General features: G+C 48.5%; 1 protein-coding gene across 3 annotated transcripts in view; it reads left to right on the top strand.

The window, feature by feature from the left end:
• Positions 1 to 22,996, top strand: part of MTCL2 (microtubule crosslinking factor 2) — a 74,945-nt gene that overhangs the window by 43,579 nt on the left and 8,370 nt on the right. For 2 of the 3 annotated variants that reach the window (XM_027977169.3, XM_015099866.4), the window contains exons 6-14: positions 264 to 410; positions 1,781 to 1,906; positions 3,118 to 3,348; positions 9,592 to 9,696; positions 10,665 to 10,832; positions 12,359 to 12,610; positions 13,988 to 14,059; positions 14,973 to 15,043; positions 17,869 to 19,222. In XM_027977169.3, coding sequence (XP_027832970.1) covers positions 264 to 410; positions 1,781 to 1,906; positions 3,118 to 3,348; positions 9,592 to 9,696; positions 10,665 to 10,832; positions 12,359 to 12,610; positions 13,988 to 14,059; positions 14,973 to 15,043; positions 17,869 to 19,222 — 2,526 coding nt within the window. The remainder of the gene's footprint in view (positions 1 to 263; positions 411 to 1,780; positions 1,907 to 3,117; positions 3,349 to 9,591; positions 9,697 to 10,664; positions 10,833 to 12,358; positions 12,611 to 13,987; positions 14,060 to 14,972; positions 15,044 to 17,868; positions 19,223 to 22,996) is intronic. The other variant, XM_027977170.3, reaches the window with a different exon arrangement.

Here is a 22,996-nt window from a genome sequence, read left to right as displayed (position 1 = left end):
TTTTATCTCCTGTATTCTGCCAAGCGCCACCTGGGAAGCCCCTAAGACCTGACACAGTCAAATAAAGTTAATTCATTAAAAGAAAAAATTCATGGAGAAGTTGCAGTCTGCCAATCACCGGAGGTGAGTCCACTTAGGTCCCTGCCCTCAGGTGCCCGGTCAGAGGCTCCCACAGAGCCTGGGACCTGGAGTGGCGCTGTTTCTGGCACCCCCATATGCCCCTCCCCAGGGCCACTTTTAGCTTCTTCTGCTTGGGCCTCTAGGTGCAGCCTCCTGACCTCAGGGACCTGCCAGAATGGGAGCCCAGGATACGAGAGGCCTTCCACACCAGCGACCTGGACTCCAAATCTGACCCTAGCCGGAGCTTCAGACCTTACCGAGCTGAAGACAATGATTCCTACGCCTCTGAGGTGGGCCTGGGCCCACGGAAGCAGGGGCGAGGGGTAGGAGGAGAGTGGCTGAGGTGACTCAAGAACAGAGTGACCTGTGGAGAATCTTAGCCGGTGTTGATATGGATTCTGAGTGTTTCCTTTGGTTCCACGCTTCCTGGCAACAAGGGCTGGATGAGAAACAAGGAAGTTTGGGCCATTCTCAGGACCTGATGTCAGGAAGTTTATAAACTCATCTGAGGAAGTTTTGGTTTTTTAAAATTTATTTTTGGCTGCGCTTCGTTGCTGCCGGCTTTCTCTCGTTGCAGCAAGCAGGGGCTACTCTTCCTTGCAGTGCGCAGGCTTCTCCTTGCGGTGGCTTCTCTTGTTGCAGAGCACAAAGTCTAGGCTACGGACCTCAGAACCCGGGCCCTCTGCATTGGGAGTGCAGAGTCTTAACCTAGGGACCACCTGGAAAGTCCCTCAAGTAATTTTCATAAACTGAACACTCCTATGTAATCAGCAAGCAGATCAATGAATAACCCATGACCTGTCCCTGGAAGCTTCCCTGCTAGTCCCCATTTAGTCACATCCTGACTTCTAACCAGATAGATTTGTTTTGCCTGTTTAGCTCCAAATCCTTATAAACAGAATTTCCCCTGAAAATGTAGTTTTATTGTCTTTTTCATAGGAGTTTCTTACCTTATAAACAGCAAATAATTATAACAGAATCCCTAAGTAGCATAGCATAAGGATGGAAAAAGAAAATCAAGATCACAAGATTAACACATAGTTAACTACTGTGAATGTTTAGTTTGCTTAACTTGTTATTGAAATATAGCATAAAAATATACGTATAGTAAAGGGCACTATCCTTTTTGTTTTTTTGGCCACACCTCTCAGCTTGTGGGATCTTAGTTCCCTGACCTGCACCTTCGGCAGTGAAAGCACGTTGTCCTAACCACTGGACCACCAGAGAATTACCAAGGGCACTATCCTTAAGAGTACAGTTGAATGGATTTTTACATATACATAGACCCATTAAACACATATGTTTGATCCCTGACTTACCTAAGCTGTTTGTAAATTATTACAGTTATAAACAATGAGAGGAACATTTTTGTGAATACACTTAGTTTTCATCGTATATTATTTTCTTCAAATAAATTTTCGCCAGGAAGTATCAAGTTAAAATTCTAATAATAGCTAGATTTGATGTGCACTGTTTCATTTCATCGTCATGACAACCCACTGAAGTAGGGACCTGCCATCATGCCTGGAGTATACGTGAAGGATAGCTTGGGTCTGACTTCCTGCTGTCTTGCTCCCCTCTGACTGTCATCCTTTGACTCCGGTTCCTATCCTTCTGCTCTCTCCCTGCTCCTCATCTGTGTCCCTCATCTCAACCCCAGATCAAGGAGCTGCAGCTGGTGCTGGCCGAGGCCCACGACAGCCTCCGGGGCCTGCAAGAGCAGCTCTCCCAGGAGCGGCAGCTCCGGAAGGAGGAGGCCGAAAGCTTCAATCAGAAAATGGTGCAGGTGGGTGGGGTCCTATCCCGCACCTACTGCAGCCTCTCTTCCCTGAACTGAGGGCGGAGACCCTGGCGGTCCTTGGGTTTTCAGAGGCAAGCATGTGAAGGGCAGCCTGTGTCTTTGCACGCGTGCTGCACTGGTGCTTATGCATTAACTGTGCTGGGCTGGAATCCTGGGCTTGTCATGGACTGTGTGACCTGAGGCCCATCCTCTCTCTTGGGGCCTCCGTGTCCCATCTATGAAATATTGCCCCCCTCAGAGCTGAAGTTCTGTATTAGAAAGTCCATTACCCTAGTTGGTAATCAAGATGGTAGTTCTGCTAGTAGAAATCATTTATGAAGCCCTTACTCTATGTCAGGATTGCAATGCACTTTCCATACATCATGTCCTTTAATCATGTTTTCCCCTGTGAGGTGTCCCCCTTTTACACCTGGAAAAACTGATGCCCAGAGGGCCAAAGTGCTTTGCCCAAGACTCCACTTGCAGGGCGAGGTGGAGCTGGGATTCTAATCCAGGTTATTGGTTTCCTCTGAGCCATGATACCTCGTTGCGTCCTAGGGTATTCATGTCAGCAGCCTTCCTCACCCCAAGCATGGCCTTTGCTTTGCATGTTGGGTCACCCCTCCCTGCCATCATCACTCACCCTCCCAGGTGCCTCATTAAATGTGAGAGTCCATGTGAAACACTGGTGCCCAGTACGAGCTCATTGTGAAAAAGTGAAAGTGTTAGTTGCTCAGTCTTTTCCAACTCTCTCCCACCCCATGGACTGTAGCCTGCCAGGCTCCTCTGTCCATGGGATTCTTCAGGCAAGAATACTGGAGTGGGTAGTCATTCCCTTCTCCAGGGGGATCTTCCTGACCCAGGCCTATGAACCTGGGTCTTCTACATTGCAGGCAGATTCTTTACCATCTGAGCCACCAGGGAAGCTCACCTGGGCTCATTAGATAAAGTCAGTGTTTTTATAATCAGACAGAGCGGGTTCAGATCCCAGCGCTTCCACTGATTACTGTGGTTGCTGTTGTTTTTATGAGTTTCCTTTCCCTGGAGTAGCAGAGGGAGGTGTCTGTTTCAATAGAATGAACTGCTAGTGACAGAATCCCCAGCAAGGTCACCACTAGGCACCACATGTAATTTCTGCCTTTATCTGAGGTCTGGAATGGGAAGAATCGGGGTCTCCAAGACAACCGGGGCGGCTCACGCTCTGGTCCCTCTTGCAGCTGAAGGAGGACCAGCAGAGGGCGCTCCTACGGCGCGAGTTTGAGCTCCAGAGTCTGAGCCTACAGCGGAGGCTGGAGCAGAAATTCTGGAGCCAGGAGAAGAACATGTTGGTGCAGGAGTCCCAGCAGTTCAAGCACAACTTCCTCCTGCTCTTCATGAAGCTCAGGTGGTTCCTCAAGCGCTGGCGGCAGGGCAAGGTTTTGCCCAGCGAGGGGGATGACTTCCTTGAGGTATGGTTCCCCTGGGACTGGGACTGGGGTGGGAGTGGGGTGGAAGAGAGAGGAGGGGAAGGAGCACCCAGCTGGGTCAACACAGCCCTGGGACTCAGATCCAAGCCATCAGCCTGCAGCTTCCATCCCTGCATTCATGCACTCATTCGCATCAGTTTGTTGAGAGCCAGCTCTTCACTGAGTGCTGTGGCAGGTGCTGGGGGTACTGTGGTGAAGACTTGGTCCCAGACTCGCCCGGAGGAAGTCTCCTTGGGGGCCAGTAGGTCTTTAACACCTCTCTGGTATTCCTTGGTTTCCCTTTTTAACAAGCCTGAGTCTTCAGCTGGCAACTGTATCTGGGTGAATTTAATGGTCTAGTTTTGTTGCTTTTGCATTCTATGCAAATATGATATATAAATGTTTTTATACAGTAAAATGCACACATCTTACGTGTACAGCTGATGAAGTTTTATAGTACACACCCCACAGATACACAGTATAGCATCCCCCAGATTACAATGAGCACATTTCCAGTGCCCCAGAACATTCCTCAGTTCCCCAGGTGATAAGCCCATCCCAGCAGTCAGCACTGTCCTGGCTTCATAAACACCGTGGATTAATTTCACCTGTTCTAAAACTTTATAAAGACATCTAGTCTTTTGTGTCTGGCTTTTGCTTAATAGGCATGCAGAATCCTCCCAGATCAGGGATTGAACCCATGTCTCCTGCATTGACAGGCAGATTCTTTACTACTGAGATAACAGGGAAGCCCCTAATTTATTTTTAATGTTATCTTTGACAATGGTAATTGGCAGTGACTCTCCATTTTTAGTAATAATATCAACTTCCTTTTTAATTTTAATTTTATTTAAAAAATGTTTATTTATTTGGCTGAGCTGAGTCTTAGTTGTAGCATGCAGTATCTTTAGTTGCAACATGTGGGATCTAATTCCCTGACCAGGGCTTGAACCCGGGCCCCCTGCATTGAGAGCTTGAAGTCTTAAGTCACTGGACCAACAGAGGAGTCCCTCACCTTTCTTTTTTTACATTTATTTATTTAACCAGAAGGAGTAGGTTGACTTAAAAGCATCATTGATAGTACAGGTAGTATTTGGGTGTGGCAGGAAATAGGACTAGTGGGGCTTTGGGAATGTGTGAAGGCTGGGAAGGACTCACGTGGCCCGTTGGTCCTGCAGCCTGTGAAGGCTGCAGGTTGACCTCAGATCCTTGACCTCAGATCCTCATCCTCCTGTCACAGTCAGCCAGCACGCTCACATTACTGGGAGAAGGGGACAGGTAAGGATGTCATACCTGTCACATCCACCTGAGTTGGCACTGCTCACCTGGCCTTTTGAGTACCTCTGGTCTAGACCAGGCTTTGCCCTTCTCTCATTCAAGTTACTCATTCCACAGTCAATGGAGACTAGTGGCCACCCCAGTGTACCCCTCGCTGGGGTCCCCTAGAGTAGCCTGAATGTCCCAATAGCAGGGGATGGTGGTTAGAACTGAATCTGTAGCAAGCGTTCCCTCCCCTACCCCCAGCAGAGCTCATGATTCTTCTCACAGGCCACCCACTTACTCCTGAAGGGCCTCGAGAGAGAGTTGCTGACCAGTTTCAGTGGACATGCTCCCTGCTGCCCTTGTCCAGGAATGTCTGACCCAAAGGTGCCCCTATGAGAAGCACCTTGAAAGCCCAGCATGGCTGCCCCTTGAGCATCACTCTTTGTGACACCTGGGTACTATTATTTTTTTTTTAATCTTATCCATGTATTTACTTATTGGAATATAATTGCTTTACCATATTGTATTAGTTTCTGCTTTACAACATCATGAATCCTGTATAAGCATACATATGCCCTCTCCCTCTTGAGCCTCCCTCCCACCCCTGGGTACTACTATTTGAAACCACTGTCTGCTTCAGGACCACCCCTCCTGTTTGGAAGTCCCACACAAGCCTCTGGATGAAGCCCAGTGTGGTTTGTTTTTTTATATATTTTTTAATTTATTTCTTAAATTATAGTAAAATATGTATAACATAAATTTTAACCATTTTTAAGTTTATAATTCAGTGACATTAATTCACATTCTTGTGCAACCATCACCACCATTCAGAACTCTGTCTTACAAAATTGAAACTCTTACCCATGAACTCTTTATCCCTCCCTGTGCCTGCCCCTGGCAACCACTACTCTGCTCTCTGCTTATATGAGTTTGTCAGATTCCATATATAAGTGAGATCTTGTAGTATTTGTGTCTCTAGCTGATTTTGCTTAGCATAATGTCTTCCAGGTTCATCTGCATTATCACAGATAGTAGGATTTCCTTCCTTTATAAGACTGAGTAATATTTCCTTGCGTCCATATGTCACATTTGCTTTACTCTTTCATTTATAGACAGACACTTAGGTTGTCTGTCTCTGTATCTTGGCTATTGTGAATAATGCCACAGTGAACGCACAGAGATCCGAATTTCATTTCCTTTGGATATGTATCCATAAGTGGGATTGCTAGATCATATAGGGGTTCTATTTTAAAATTTTGGGGAAACCTCTACACTGTTTTTCACAGGGGAGATGTTTTGCCCCCAGAATTGTCTACAGGCCATATAGCCTGTATTTTAAATCAGTTTGTTGCAAGCAAATTCTCTTTATTTGGTGAAAATCTTTCTAGCCATTTCAATGGACTGGAATAACAAAGAGAAACAGAAACTTACTTTAGGAGAAAAATAAGGTATAAGCATAGAAAATGAAATGATATGTATACCTATAATAAATAGAAACATACGTACTTACTGAAATAGACATAAATAAATAAATAATAAGTGTAGGGGCTTCTGTGGTGGCTCAGAGAGTAAAGAATCTGCTTGCAATGCAGGAGACCCGAATTCAATCCTTGGGTCAGGAAGATCCCCTAGAAGGGAATGGCTAGAAATAGACATAATTAATAAGAAATAAACATAACCACCCATATTGTAAAATATATGTATATATACACACATATAAAATATGATATAAAGCCCAGTGTATAAAAATGTATATACGCAAATGCATAATAAAATACATATAACTATGACATATATATGATACTATATATATATACTATGACATATATACTATAACATATATAACTATATGAATAAGGGGCTTCTCAGGTGGCTCAGTTCGTGAAGAATCCACCTGCCAACGCAGGAGATGCAAGAGACTCGGGTTCCATCCCTGGATTGGGAAGATCGTCTGGAGGAGGAAATGACAACCCACTCCAGTATTCTTGGAAACTTCATGGACAGAGGAGCCTGATGAGCTACAGCGCATGGGGTTGCAAACAGTTGGACACAGCTGAGCACACACGCACTCGGGTGCATGGGCCCAGGGCCCAGGAGTACAAATAACAAGCGATACATATTCATACTTTGAAAGAACATATATGTCCACATAGGCAAAAGTGAAACTGTACGACTTCCCTGGTGGCTCAGACGGTAAAGCGCCTGTCTACAATGTGGGAGACCCGGGTTCAATCCCTGGGTCGGGAAGATCCCCTGGAGAAGGAAATGGCAATCCACTCCAGTACTATTGCCTGGAAAATCCCATGGATAGAGGAGCCTGGTAGGCTACAGTCCATGGGGTCGCAAAGAGTCGGACATGACTGAGCGACTTCACTTCATGTGGATGATAACCCCTCATATATTGAGTATTTACAGTGTCCTGGGCTCTGTGTCAAATGCTCTCAGTGGATAATTCCATTAGATATCCACACATACCCTATGATTTGGAAACAAGTACTACCCCCATTTTACTACAGATAAAGATCTTTGATTCCTGGTCCTCAGTTCTGAAATACAGAAATTCTGAGAACTGTTTTGTTGAGTCTAACTCAGATGGAAAAAGTTAACCTGATATTCATTTGGCAGTAAAACCTTTATTTATCCCATTTCATTAGTATTCACATGTTTGAAGGGGAAATACTGGTGTTGGTGAGCACAGGGTGTTACTCCAGACGGGGCTGTTATATAATATACAGTGTGGGTACCATATTATCTTTCCAAATCCTGATTAATTCTGAATTCCAAGCACACCTGGCCTCAAAGAATTTCAGAGAAAGAATTGCGCACCTGTGTATACAGATAATAAAGTCTGCCTGTTGGACTGCCCTGGGGATCGGTGGTTAAGAATCCACCTGCCAATGCAGAGGGCATGGGATCCCTGGTCCAGGAAGATTCCACATGCCACAGGGCAGCTAAGCCTGTGCGCCACAACCACTGAAGCTCTCACACCCTAGAGCCTAGGCTCCTCAACAAGAGAGGCCGTGGCAGTGAGAAACCCAGGCACCACCACTCGAGAATAGGCCCTGCTCACTGCAGCTAGAGAAAGCCGGCATGCAGCAGCAAAGACGCGGCACAGCCAAAATGAAATAAGCAAATAAATACATTTGTTTAAGTTTGTGTGTTTAGATACTGGTGACCAAGGATGGAACTGGGTGTTTATTCACATAGGCCGTTCTACCCGCACATACTTCCCAGTGCGTGCCCTGACCCTGGGAACTTCTTCATTTGGTTTTCAGGACACCATATTCTCTTGGTTTTCTTTCCACCTCACTGGTTGCTCCTTCTCAGTGTCCTTGGCTGGACCCTCCTTTTCTTCCTGAACTGACCCCTTAAGGTCACAGTTGCCAGGGTTTATAGCCCTCAGGCCGTATCTCTCCTTTTACCTTTGCCTGCTGCCTTGGAAAGCTTGTCCAGGCACTTGGCTTCCATGGCCTTTCCTGCACGTGTGAATCTATCTAGAACCTACCAATCTGCCCGCGCCGCACTGCCCAGCCCTGTCACCACCCCCATCTGAACCATCATCACTTCTTGCTTGGATCATCACTGCAGCCTCCTAACTGGTCTTCCCACTGTTGCCCTTGCACCCTTCCACCGAGCATCTTCTATTCAAAACAGGCGGGCACCAGGCTGCGTGTACTCCATGTGGATGGTGCCCCCTGGTGCTGTGGAGCTCTGTTTCTACCCTATAAAGTATCCTAACACAGCAGCCAGAGTGATCTCACAAAATTGGAAGTCAGGTCAGTGTCACTCCTTAGCACAGCCCTCCTCTGGCTCCCACGTCACCCAGAGAAGAAGCAGAAGTCCCTACAACACCTGGTCAACCCGCCTTGGTCCTCGTACCTCACACTTTCTTCCTGGCTCTCCTGCTCTTCCTCAGACAGACATGTTCCCACTTCATGGCCTTTGCATTTGCTGTCGTCGTTCCCTGGAATTCTCAACCTGCAGGTCTTCACATGACTTATTCTTTTACTTCCTTCAGAACTTTGCCCGAATACTACCTCCTCCCTGAGGCTTCCTTGACCACCAGTGGAGCACATCCTAGCTCTTTTCATGGTTCTCTTCTTCTTCATAGCACTTAATATTATGGAATATTTCATATACTTAATGACATTTCATGTATTTCACATATCTGTTTGTTTTATTGCTACTGGAATGAAGGCTCGAGGGGACCAGGGTCTGTCTTACTCACTGACATATCCCCAGCTTTGAACAAGGACCTGGTGCATGGCAGATATTCAGTAAATATGTGTCAAATAAGGGACTTCCTTGGTGGTCCAGTGGTTAAAACTTCATGCTGTCAATACAGGGGGCACAGGTTTGATCCTGGATCAGGGAACTAAGATCCCACATGCTCTCAGACACAGCTAAAAAAAAAAAAAAAAAGTCAAATGAATGAATTAATGAACAGTAAATAAACACTCTCTTCTCCTTCTCTCCCCTCTTGAACTAGCCCTGATCTCCTGGGGTGACTCTGGACTCCTGTCCAGAATCAATTAATAGCAACCCCCGCCCCCAGGAAGGGCCCCCGTCTGTCTACCCAAACCTCTGGTTGCCCTTATCTATAGTTAAGAGGGTGCTGTGGCCCTTTTAATCCAATCACTGTGCCTCCTTGGATAACAGAGCTATTTCTGAGTAGTTCTCAGGGATGTCTCATGGTCCTTGGGGCAGAAGAGATGGTTGCGGGGTAGGGGAGAGGGCCAGAAGGACCTGACTCTCTAGCTATGCTCCTTGGCCTGGATGGTGCCTAGGAGTAAAAGTTAAAGTTTGGGAAATCAGTGCCTAGCTGGGGTGCCTTTGGTCCATAAGTCCTCATATTTGCTTCCTGCCTGTCTATTCAGCCCCCTTTTTATCTAAGTCACTAGGCTGTATCCTCTCCCCCTGAGGGTTAGACCCTCAGGCGTGATGCTCTGCCACCCCCTGATCAGTTTGTTTTTTAAAAAATAGGTAAATAGCATGAAGGAGCTGTACCTGCTAATGGAGGAAGAGGAATTGAATGCCCAGCATTCTGATAACAAGACCTGCACAGGGGACAGCTGGACCCAAAACACGGTGAATTCTCAGCCCATTTCCAGTCCTGTCCATTTGTTCCTTTGTCTGTTTAGTGATCATGTCTTGCGGCTTTTCTGACTGCAGCCCTACACCGGGGACTAGAGCTACAGAGGGTCATTGCCTGGTCACTGGCCGCAGATGCTCAGTACTGTGCGGTACATAAGTCATTCCAGGGCAGTGATAGAGGGTCAGATGATGGATTGTGGGGTCACAGGGAAGAGAGCAGTTAATTCTGTTCAGAGTGTAGGGGATGGTATTACAGAGAAGGGGTTTTAGGTGGTAGGTTTTGAAAGATGAATAGGAGCTTGCCTAATAAAGAATGAGGAAAAGGCCATTCTGTACCAAAAGAACTGTGTTTGCAGAGGTGCGGCAAGGTATTCTGAGACTGGCTGCAGCTTAGGATGTTCATAGTGGGGTTAAGGACAGCAGGCTGGAGTGAGCTGTATGAAGAAAGACCTTGTGGCCTAGGATCAGGAACTTTCAAATCGAGGCGGGGGTAGTGGAGCAGTGGGGTCAGGCTCCCAGGGGTACCCACACTAAGCTGGGTTATAGGTGGGAAACAGGTCATGTGCCCAAGATTAGGCCCAAGTCAGATAGGTAGACTCCAGCATTCAGATTGCTCATCTGGCCCCTGGTGGGTCAGAGAATGCAGTTGCTGAGCAGGGAGAAAGACCCAGGCCTAGATGCTGCAGAGCCTCAGAGAAGCCAGAGCCGAGCTCAGCTTTAGGCTGAATAATTGGTGTAACTACAGAATTTTGTGTTTATGTGAAGCTGGGGCGTGTGTCAGCCTTGGAGGGGCCTGGGCTGGGCTTGTTATGCCTGTTTTATGAAGAGATGATCCAGAGCAGTCGTGGGACTTGCCTGAGGCCTGGTAGAGTCCCACACTGAACTCTGGATGAGTTCCCAGTCCAGCCTCCCCTCCTTGCTGCTCTGAAAGTTCCTGACTGAGACCTTGCCCCCATCTGCAGCCCAATGAGTACATCAAGACCCTGGCCGACATGAAGGTGACGCTGAAGGAGCTATGCTGGCTGCTCCGGGATGAACGCCGTGGCCTGACTGAGCTTCAGCAACAGTTTGCCAAGGCCAAGGCCACCTGGGAAACAGAGCGGGCGGAGCTCAAGAGCCATACTGCCCTGGTGAGTGTCTCACCGGCCAGGGACATCCCTCTCCTTGTTCCTGTCTCTGCCAAGGTCTCAGCTGTCAGACTGGGAAACAGGATGGCCAAGCCATGCTCCTAGAAGCATAGGAATCACTTTACTTGCTTTGTGGCCCAGAAAAGGCAAGAGTCTTGACTAGATCACACAGCAAGGATACCAGAAGCAGTGGAGGCGGGGGGTCTCTGGGCTAGGAAAGGCAGGTGAGGGGTTGGCAAAGGAGCCTGGGGGCATCACGGGCACCTTTCCCATACCACAGGCTCACAGGCGAGGCCAGAACACTTAAATGCCTGTCTGCGCCTGACGGCATCTTCATCCTCACACTTAGACTTCTGTGGCTTGCTGTCCTTGTAAAATCCCCTTAACTCTCTGCTCCATCCACTCAAAGTGGGGGACTCCCCTCCCTACAAGCCAAATAATCAAAGGACCCTCAACCAGGAGCCCTGGGTATTTAGTCTCTGCTGTGTGCCTGGCAGCAAGTTAGCTGCCCTCTACTGTGGTCTGAGAAGTGTGAGGGTGGGCTTCCTCCCACTCAGAGTGCTCTCACCAGCCCCATACCGCCTGCACTGCCCAGCTTCCTCCTCCCTGCCCCTGCTGCAGGCTGCCTTCCCAGGCATCATGGGCCCTTTGGAGGTGGGTACACCGACTATCTTTGTTGGGCAAGTGACAAGACAGGCACAGAGGAGTTCAGTTTCTTCTCCAAGATCACCCAGCTAGTAAATGGCAGACCTGATCCTCACTCCCCAAACCTTTGCCCTCCTGACTTCTCATGACCGTGATCCCCCCTTCTTCCCAATTCTCAAACTGCTGGCTTCCCAGTGCCACCAGTCTGTCCTCCCAACCTTCCCTGCAGATCTCACAGCTCCCTTCCCATCTGCACTTTCCACAGTGTCCACTGTTCATACTGCCCCACAGCCCCAGCCATTGCAGGGGCCGCTCCCCCATGGGAATCTGACCACAGCCTGGGGTGCGGGGTGCCTCGATTCCACATGGCATCTTTACCTCCTGCTCCCTCCTCTCCCGAGCTTGGGACCAGGAAAGCCGTTACTCTTGAGTGATTCCTGCACACATTTGTTTATGTTTAGACTGCATATCTCCCACTAACTATAAACCCTGGTAAGTGTTGATGAAATGCCATGAGAAGCAATAACTAGGAACCTCTGCCATTTTGTAGCTACGTGACCTGGGGAAAGTAACCTCTCTGAACCTCTTCCCCCTTGGTAAAAATATCAAAAATGGTAGTTATCTTGCTGAGTTTTCTTGAGGATACACATAGTGCCTGAAAAGCCCTTAGCACGGAGCTTGGTGTGTAGAAACTGCCACACAAGCTTTGATTGTGAGAAGAGACTACTTCTAACTAAAGAGGTCAGCGACGACTCCTCCTCCTCCGAGGAGAGGACCCTCCTCCCTTTGCCTACCCTCTGCTGGTGCCTGGGAGGGAAGATCATGGGAGGGGACAGCAAGGGGCCTCCCAGTGCCAGCCACCCAATTTGCTCTTCCTTCCCCAGATGGAGCTGAAGGCTGGAAAGGGGGCTGGGGATCGGACGGGGCCTGACTGGAAGGCAGCCCTGCAGAGGGAGCGGGAGGAGCAGCAGCACCTCCTGGCCGAGTCCTACAGCGCGGTCATGGAGCTGACGCGGCAGCTGCAGGTCAGCGAGCACAACTGGGCCCAGGAGAAGCTGCAGCTGGTGGAGCGGCTTCAGGGTGAGAAGCAGCAGGTGGAGCAGCAGCTAAAGGAGCTGCAGAATCGCCTGAGCCAGGTGAGGCCTGCCCCAGCCCCAGCCACCTTAAGCCACAAGCAGGGAGTTGCTGTGGGCACAGACCAGAGGGAAGACTCCTCCAGGTACTGCTGGATCCGTGTACTCAGAGACCGCGGTGGGAACCAGGTCTTCCTTCCTGCTGGTCTCATAGGCTTGCTTTCCGTGTGTTTTATTCCGAAGCAAGCTGTCCTCCAATGTGGCCTCTTTGAGTTTTGTGTTCACATCCTCACAGCTTAGCATTTGCAATGGGAAGAAAGTTTTCTTTTTCTCCACGGCTCTGATCAGCCAGGTGTGAGTCATATGTCCATATCCAGAAACTACCAAAAGTCTTGAACCAAGAGGGAAGAACCAAGGCTGGTTCCTCATGAAAATTAAAGTTCTCTGACCAAAAGAGGTAAATAGGAGAAACAGTCATTGACCATAGCCCCACTACAGTTAACACGCGCCTTGGTTATCAAGCTCTGTTTTCCTTTGTTTATTATTTCAGTTGTATAAATCAGGACTTCATCTTTATATAAGACTCAAATACTGCAAAAGCATACTCCAACCCACTCCCTTCTTTTCTTGCTATTTAAATTTACATTCAGAGATTTTTATTATCATTGATTGAATCATACTATGCTGCTGCTGCTGCTGCTAAGTCACGTCAGTCGTGTCCGACTCTGTGCGACCCCATAGATGGCAGCCCACCAGGCCCCCCTGTCCCTGGGATTCTCCAGGCAAGACCACTGGAGTGGGTTGCCATTTCCTTCTCCAATGCATGAAAATGAAAAGTGAAAGTGAAGTTGCTCAGTCGTGTCTGACTCAGCAACCCCATGGACTGAAGCCTACCAGGCTCCTCTGTCCCTGGGATTTTCCAGGCAAGAGTACTGGAGTGGGGTGCCATTGCCTTCTCCAGGGAATCATTATATATATATATATATATATGTGTGTGTGTGTGTGTGTGTGTGTATATATATAATTTAAATTTTCCCTCTTTCATAGAGAGCTGTTCACAACAGAGGGCAGAGTCATGCCATTCAGTTTAATTGCTGCTTAGCATACCTAGTGTGGAGACATCACTTTAATGTCATTCAGCTGCTGCTTAGCTGATCTAGCTGTTCCAGGAACTGCAGCATGAATTTACATAGTAATAACAACTATTACTGTATTTGAGATAATGACACTTATAAGGATGCCTATAAATGGTTGGTTTTATGATCATTTGCCAAACCTACTTTGTTGGCTCAGAGCTGCTGTCCATTCGAAAGGTGGCTCCGAGCCCGTGATCTGGGTCATGTGGGCTGCAGAGTGGAGCCTGGGGAATGGCACTGCACAAAACAGGGCCCTGCTCCCCAGCTTTGCCTGTACGTGACCACCTTCTTTATTCTTGTTCAGCTGCAGAAAGCTGCTGACCCCTGGGTCCTAAAGCACTCAGATCTGGAGAAGCAGGACAACAGCTGGAAAGAGGTGAGAGAGGTGGCAGGCTCCTGGTTACACTGCAAAATCCCTCACTTGGGGGAAATGTGACCCGGAGGATGCTAATCGTGTCCCATAGGTCACATACCCTCACGCCCTTGGGCTCCTCAATCCTGAGGTCTCTACTTCATGATTCCAGCCTTAAGACCTATGAAGGTCCCCTCCTTGCCAGCTCCATCCTTCCATGCCTGGGGAGAAAGGTTAGGTGTCTCTCTGTTTTAATTATGCTTTTCTCTAAAACAGGGCCTCTTAAAGAGCTTTGTGATCCTGGGCAAGTCACTCTGTCTCTTTGGGCCCCAGGTGCCTCACTGGTGAAATAAAAAGCATATTTTCTGCCTTAGCCCAGCCCAGCTTGTGGAGATTAATCAGTGAAGTTTGCTTCTGAACTTCAGGGGCACTGTCCGTATAGCAACACACTGAGTAAAGAAACAATGAAGCCCTTGCTCAACAGCCTGAGGGTGTCATGAATTAGATTTGGTTGCAGCAAAAGCCAATTCTGGGGAACTGAAGTAGGAGAGGATTTCATTAGGGGCTCAAGAGGGCTGGTGATGCCGGGTCAGAAAACTAGTGTAAGTCTTGGTGCAAACCCCAAATAAGACCTCAGGTCACTGCTTTCACCTTCAACTGAGCAGTGGCTACTGGTTGCTTTGTTGCTGCCATTACATCGCAGTAAGTTCTAGACAGACTCTCTTGGGTTCTCCCTTGGACCATGGTTTGGCCAAGCTTGGATCACATACCTATGGAGGGCGGGGTTAGATGCACTATAGCCAGAAACTGACCAATGGGCTTCTAGGTCGGTGCTAACAATACTCTTGCTCTACACGAGGAGCCTCAGGCAGAGGGGCTGGGGCCAGCTCCCACACTGTGGCCAGACTGACCCTTTCCTGTCTCTCTTCCATGACAGACCCGCAGTGAAAAGATCCACGACAAAGAAGCTGTTTCTGAAGCGGAGCTCGGGGGAACCGGCTTAAAGAGGTGCTGGCAGCCCCGTCCCTTTGCCCTGTCCCCAGCCCCACCCCCTGCCCCAGCCCCCGGCCTGCGGTCTGTCTTGCCGCTTTGCCTTTCTTCTTTGCTCCACATGTCCAGCACTGCACCTCCACTGAATTGAGAGAACATGGGGATATGTTTTTTATGGAACCCCAGCCACTGAGGAGCTAGGAAACTTTGGGTGATAGCAATGCTACCCTGCAATTTTTTTTTATTCTAGTCATGGAAAATGGGCCCCAGTGTATCCTAGCTGGGAAAGAAACTGTTTAGCTCCTTTTGGGGTTCTTCCTGTCTCTGGAGTTTGGAGAGTCCTCAGTTCAGTTCATTTCAGTCACTCAGTCGTGTCCGACTCTTTGCGACCCCATGAATCACAGCACGCCAGGCCTCCCTGTCCATCACCATCTCCCGGAGTTCACTCAGACTCATGTCCATCGAGTCCATGATGCCATCCAGCCATCTCATCCTCGGTCGTCCCCTTCTCCTCCTGCCCTCAATCCCTCCCAGCATCAGAGTTTTTTCCAGTGAGTCAACTCTTCTCATGAGGTGGCCAAAGTACTGGAGTTTCAGCTTTAGCATCATTCCTTCCCAAGAAATCCCAGGGCTGATCTCCTTCAGAATGGACTGGTTGGATCTCCTTGCAGTCCAAGGGACTCTCAAGAGTCTTCTCCAACACCACAGTTCAAAAGCATCAATTCTTTGGCATTCAGCCTTCTTCACAGTCCAACTCTCACATCCATACATGACCACAGGAAAAACCATAGCCTTGACTAGACGGACCTTTGTCGGCAAAGTAATGTCTCTGCTTTTGAATATGCTATCTATGTTGGTCATAACTTCTCTTCCAAGGAGTAAGCGTCTTTTAATTTCATGGCTGCAGTCACCATCTGCAGTGATTCTGGAGCCCAAAAAAATAAAGTCTGATACCGTTTCCACCATTTCCCCATCTATTTCCCATGAAGTGATGGGACCAGATGCCATGATCTTTGTTTTCTGAATGTTGAGCTTTAGGCCAACATTCTTGCTCTCCTGTTTCACTTTCATCAAGAGGATTTTTAGCTCCTCTTCACTTTCTGCCATAAGGGTGGTGTCATCTGCATATCTGAGGTTATTGATATTTCTCCCGGCAATCTTGATTCCAGCTTGTGTTCCTTTCCAGTCCAGCATTGCTCATGATGTACTCTGCATAGAAGTTAAACAAGCAGGGTGACAATATACAGCCTTGACATACTCCTTTCCCAATTTGGAACCAGTCTGTTGTTCCATGTCCAGTTCTAACTGTTGCTTCCTGACCTGCATACAGATTTCTCATGAGGCAGGTCAGGTGGTCTGTATTCCCATCTCTTTCAGAATTTTCCACAGTTGATTGTGATCCACACAGTCAAAGGCTTTGGCATAGTCTTGGACCTCTATTCCTGGTAGTACTGAGTATCCTCCTCTGGGCCCAGCCCTGTGCTGTAGCCAGGGAAACCCCAGGGGCTCTCAAGACCATGTCTCCACCATTAGGAAACCCATGAAGAGAGTTGGGGTAACAGGACCCCCCAGGGGCCATGTGAGCAGCCCAAAGCCAAGTAAGCCCTGGGGAGGAGGGTGGCTCTGGAGCTGTGATGTGAGATCTGAATTTCAGCACTGCAGGTTCTAGCTCTGTGCCCTGGTGCTGTACTTCCCATCTCGACTTATGGGGTAACAGGAACTGCCCCCTAGACTTGTCCGAGGACTGAATGGTCTGACGTGTGCAATGCTGTCACGTATGCCTGGCACTTACAGTCATCAGACAGCACGCACACCAGGTCTGGGCCAGAGATAAAGTGGTTTCCTAGATCATGTTATTATTTGTTGTTACTCAGTCATGTCTGACTCTTTGCGACCACGTGGACTATAGCCTGCCAGGCTCCTCTGGCCATGGAATTCCTCAGGCAAGAATACTGGTGTGGGTTGCCATTCCCTTCTCCAGGGGATCTTCCCAACCCAGGGATCGAAACTAGGTCTCCTGCATTGCAGGCAGATTCTTTACCATTTGAGCCACCTGGGAAGTCCTAGATTGGGCTCCCCCAAAAGTAAGCCTTCAGGCAAGGATTTGAGTGCAAATGGAACATTTGGGAGGGGATTCCAGGAAAAGTCTGGAAGTGAGACAGGAAAGGGAAGGCACCATAAAGGAGGTGTTATCAACCAGGGTACACGTGGGCAGCTGGGGCTATTTCACAAGATTGCTGTGAGCCAGAGTGGAGCGTGAGTTCTCCCACCTAAGGGGACCTGGGGACTGGCACCAAATTACCAAACTCCACCCATGGTTTGTTGATGGCTATGTCTGTACATCATGTGAAAGTTTTAGTTTCTGCTCAGTGGTAAAGAATCTGCCTGCAATGCAAGATTCCTGGGTTCCATCCCTGGGTCTGGAAGATCTGGAGAAGGAAATGGCAACCCACTCCAGTATGCTTGCCTGGGAAATCCCATGGACTGAGGAGCCTGGTGGGCTACAGTCCATGGGGTCACAAAAGAGTTGGATATGACTTCAGCAACTAAAGAACAACTGCGTGGAGGCCAAGTGTGCTCCTGCAGACAGAAAAACAGCCCTCAGGTGGAGAATGGCAGGTGCGTGGAGAATGGCAGGTGCTCGGAGCATGCAGTACTGCACGTGTAGGTGTGCGTGTGGAGGGAGTGAGAGGCAGGGCACCAACAGCATCTTTCACAAGAGGTGAGCAGGACTGTCGTAGTCCCAGCTCCCGTGAAGCGCAGGGACCAGCGAGGAAGACCAGAGTGCTTGCTCCATATAAGGCATCTTCCACTAACTCAGCCGTTCTCTCTGCTCTTCCCAGAACCAAATCTGTTTCCTCCATGTCGGAGTTTGAGAGTTTGCTGGACTGTTCCCCGTACCTTGCCGGGGAAGCCTCCCGGGGCAAAAAGCTGCCCAACAGCCCTGCTTTTGCCTTCGTGGGCGCCCAGCCAGTGGACCCGGAGAAGGGTGCCCCCGAACAGCCAGGGCTCTCGCCCCGTGACTGCAACCGCCTGGGCGCCCTGGGCTGCCCGGAGCCGGCGGGGAGGCAGATGCAACGCAGCTACACAGCGCCCGACAAGACGGGCATCCGCGTGTACTACAGCCCCCCGGTGGCCCGGCGCCTGGGCGTCCCCGTGGTCCATGACAGGGAGGGGAAGATCATCATCGAGCCGGGCTTCCTTTTCACCACAGCCAAGCCCAAAGAGTCGGCCGAGGCGGACGGGTTGGCCGAGAGCTCCTACAGCCGCTGGCTCTGCAACTTCTCCCGGCAGCGCCTGGACGGCGGCTCCGGGGGCGGCCCCTCGGCGGCGGGGCCTGGTTTCCCGGCGGCCCTGCATGACTTCGAGATGTCGGGGAACATGAGCGACGACATGAAGGAGATCACCAACTGCGTGCGCCAGGCCATGCGCTCGGGCTCCCTGGAGCGGAAGGTGAAAAGCACGTCCAGCCAGACGGTGGGCGTGGCCAGCGTGGGCACGCAGACCATCCGCACGGTCAGCGTGGGCCTGCAGACCGACCCGCCCCGCGGCAGCCTGCACGGCAAGAGCTGGTCGCCGCGCGGCTCCTCGCTCGTGTCCGTGCGCAGCAAGCAGATCTCATCTTCCCTGGACAAGGTGCACGCGCGCATCGAACGGCCCTGCTGCTCACCCAAGTACGGCTCGCCCAAGCTCCAGAGGCGCTCTGTGTCCAAGCTGGACGGGGCCAAGGACCGCAGCCTGTGGAACCTGCACCAGGGCAAGCAGAACGGCTCGGCCTGGGCGCGCTCCACCACCACGAGGGACAGCCCTGTGCTGAGGAACATCAACGACGGGCTGTCCAGCCTCTTCAGCGTGGTGGAGCACTCGGGGAGCACGGAGTCGGTCTGGAAACTTGGCATGTCCGAGGCCCGGGCCAAGCCTGAACCGCCCAAGTACGGCATTGTGCAGGAGTTCTTCCGCAACGTGTGTGGCCGGGCGCCGAGCCCCACGGCGTCCGCGGCTGGGGAAGAGGGCGCCAAGAAGCCGGAGTCCCTCTCCCCAGCCAGCTACCATCAACCCGAGGGCATGGCTAGGATCCTGAACAAGAAGGTGGGCAAGTTGGGCGGCAGTGAGGAGGCCAGGCTCTCCGTGCTCCCGCAGGTGGGGAAGGATGGTATCACTCGAGATGGAGATGGAGCCACGGTCCTTCCCAATGAGGTAGGTGGGTTGGGGGCGGGGTGCCCTTTTTCTTTTGAGGTGAGTTTGGCTTATAAGGTCCCAACTCTTTGGTTTTCAAGCTCAGGCGTGTGGTTTCTGTTTCAGTAAGCCCCTGTGCTGGCCTGGGATGGGGGTTGGAAGGCCTCGGTCCTGGAACAGCAGACCTGATGGACACACCGTCTGATCACTAGATGCGTGAGCATGGCTTACCCACGCTCACCCCCAGAGACTGCCAGCATCCCCTCCGGGGAAGACGCGTGTGCGCTGCTCTCCCGCCACCCAGCGGTGTGCCCGCTCCCTTGATTCATGAGAGCCAGTCGTGGACCTCTCTGTGTTCAGTGGTGTCAACTTAGTACCCTGAGAGGATTCGCTCAGTGGAAACGAATTGCTGAAAATCAGCGCTCCTCCTCTCACTCCTGGGAAACTAGTCTCTAAATATGTCCCAGCACACCACTGCCCCCACCCCACCAAGACTCCATCTCCGAGGGCTTCCATTCTGAGACCCTTTTGTTGCTCATCCCACTCCAGATATCAATTTCAGATTTAGTTAAGGTTTATGTGTATATTAGTAAAACATATAAGTTAACGTTGCAGAAAGGGAAATTGGAAGTTATACCATGGAACCCAAGGGCAAGGATCCAAAGGCCCCAGTGGCTGCTCTGTCTCCCTCTCCTCTCTTAAAAAAAGAAAAATCTATCTATATATAGATATATATATGTATCTATCTATCTATCTATATAATTTGTCTGTCTGCACCAGGTCTTAGTTGTAGCACTCAGGATCTTTTAGTTGTGGCATGCGGAATCTAGTTCCCTGATCAAGGACTGAACCCAGACCCCTCTGTGTTGGGAACTTTGACTCTTAGCCACTAGACCACCAGGGAAGTCCCTCCCTCTCCTCTCCTTTGAGTTTCATTTTCTCTGATGTCCTCTTTCTCCTTCCCTCTCTGTTGTATTTGCATATGGTCCAGGTACTCTGCTTTTGTAACATTTTCCGGTTCAAGCACTTAAAAGAGATGGAGTCAAATCTCTGTGTCCCAGTTCCACATTTCAGGAAGAAACTGATTGGTCTAACTTGGCCCAGTGGGCCCCTTGGCCCAGTCAGCTGTAGTCAGGGGTGGTGTCATGGTCTGCAGCGCAGGGAGTGAAGGAAGGTTGTAGGTGGGGGCACAGAAGGATGGCACGGGCTGGAATTGACTCTTGTGATTTGTACGGTTTCTATGTTTAGCTGGATTCTAGGTTTTCCCTGTTGTACATAATACTGTGGTTAACATCTTGACACAAAAGCATTTTTCCATATTGCAGATTATTTCCTTCAGTCAGTTCAGTTCAGTCGCTCAGTCATGTCCGACTCTTTGCGACCCCATGAATTGCAGCACGCCAGGCCTCCCTGTCCATCACCAACTCCCAGAGTTCACTCAGACTCGCATCCATCGAGTCAGTGATGCCATCCAGCCATCTCATCCTCGGTCGTCCCCTTCTTCCTTAGTTTTTTAAAATTAATTTATTTTAATCGGTTACTTCCTTAGTTTTGAGTTGTAGAAATGGGTAAATTGTTAAAGTAATTGATAAGTGTTGCTGAATTTCCTTTCCAAAGACTTTGTCGAGTTTCTAGAACCCCCAAGAGTATATGGTGAGTGCTTTATTTCCCTATACTCTCTGGCTGCGTTAAATTAAAAAAAAAAAAAAACTTTAAAATATTTATTCCTATTTTTTTAACTTAAAAAAAACCCTTTTTTAGTTTAATATACATACTGTAAAAAATATGGCTTATTGAATTCTTACAAACTGAACATAGCCATCATATTAGGGTTCCTTGGAGAAACTTGGAGTAGGCTTTGTGGTTATGCATGCATGAGAATGTGTGTGTGTGTGTAGAGAGAGACAGAGACAGAAAGACTGAGTCCAGAGGCCTAAGAACAGAAGAGCCAGTGGTATGGTTCCAGTGCAGCACATAGAGCTGACGTCATTCCAGTCTAAAGGTCATCACGCAGGAAGAATTCTTTCTTACTCACAGAGAGTCAGCCTCTGTGTTCTGCTCAGTACGCCAACTGATTGGATGAGGCTCACCCACGTTGGAGAGGGCAAGGAGCTTTACTCTGTCTACTGGTTTAAGTGTTAATCTCAGTCAAAACATCCTCGCAGAAGTACCCAGGATAGTGTTTGACCAGGTGTCTGGACCTGTGGCCCAGTCAAGTTGACACAAAATTAAGCATCATAATCACATAACCACAACTGTATCACGAAACCAGAAATACAAAGCTGATTGTATTTTGCATGTTGGTTGACTCAAACATTTTTCAGTTTGTAAAATATGCTTATTGCCCATTGATCCAGTAGTTCTCTTAAGAATGTAGCCATGGAAAGTCTTACACAGGTGGATATGTATATAAAGAAATGTATTGCATTATAAATAAAAATTGCTAAGACTTACTAGACACTATGCCAACAGTTTATTGTGATCACAACAGACTTTGAGGAAAAAATCTGGGCTGAGATCAAAGTTGATCACAACAACTTTGAGAAAAAAATCAAGGCTCAGAGAGGTTGCAAAACTTATTTGAGGTCACACAGCTGGTAAGTAACTGGGCTGGAATTTGAACCAACCAATCAAGTTTTACAGCAGCACGTTTTTGTTTTTTTTGTTTTGAAGTATAGTTGCCATACAATATTGTAAAAGTTACAGGTGTATAACATAGTGATTCATGATTTTTAATGTTTATACTCCATTTGTAATCATTATTGATATTGACTATATTCCCTGTGCTATAAAATATATCCTAGCAGCTTATTTTTATTCCTAATAATTTGTACCTCTTAATCCCCTACCTCTATATTGCCTCTTCCTCCTTCCCTCTTACCATTGGTAACCATGAGTTTTTTCCCTATATCTGTGGGTCTGATGCTTTTTTGTTATATTCACAAGTTTGTTGTATTTTTTAGATCCCACATATAAGTGATGTCATTCAGTATTTGTCTTACCCTGTCTAACTTAACTTTACCTAGTATAATGACCTCCAAGTCTATCCACGGTACTACAAATGGCAAAATTACTTTTTTTTTTAAAAATAGTTGAGTAGCATTCTATCCATTCATCTGTTGATGGACACTTAGGTTTGCATATCTTGGCAATTGTAAATAATGTATAGCAGCACTTTTAACCATTATCCCTGTGTGTTGGTAGTAGTAAAAAAAAATTAGCAACTACTTAAAACACACATAAAAAATGAGTTGGATAAATAAGCTATTTCCTTTCAGTGGAATACTATGTGGCCATTAAAAAGAAAGAGATCTGGACATACATAATGACAGAAAAGTATTTATGTCTTTGCGATTACGAAGTAAACTATAGGAGTTGAGATCATTTTGGTAAAGGCATGTTCCAGAATTTATTTATGTATATTCCAGGATTTATTATATTCTGGACTGTTTGGGGTTTTTGTTTTGCATTTTTGTCTGTGCTGGGTCTTTTTTGCGGCACACAGGCTTTTGCCAGTTGCAGTGTGCAGGCTTCTCTCTAGCTACAGGGCATGGGCTTAGTTGCCCCGTGACATATGGGATCTTAGTTCCTCGACCAGGGATCTAACCCGAGTCCCCTGCACCGGAAGGTGGATTCTTAACCACTGGACCACCAGGGAAGTCCCTGGAACGTTATTTATGAACACTCATTACTGCTTTATTTATGAACATTCATTACTGCTCTAATGGAAGAAAATAAGTTTTTAAAATTGGTTCAAAGAGGGGCTACAGCTCCTAGGAACTGGTCCCGGGGCAC

The sequence above is a fragment of the Ovis aries genome, chromosome 13, assembly GCF_016772045.2.
Source record: "Ovis aries strain OAR_USU_Benz2616 breed Rambouillet chromosome 13, ARS-UI_Ramb_v3.0, whole genome shotgun sequence".
NCBI classification, from domain to species: domain Eukaryota; kingdom Metazoa; phylum Chordata; class Mammalia; order Artiodactyla; family Bovidae; genus Ovis; species Ovis aries.
Note: the sequence above shows the minus strand (reverse complement) of the source record. Positions and strands in the feature narration are given on the sequence as shown.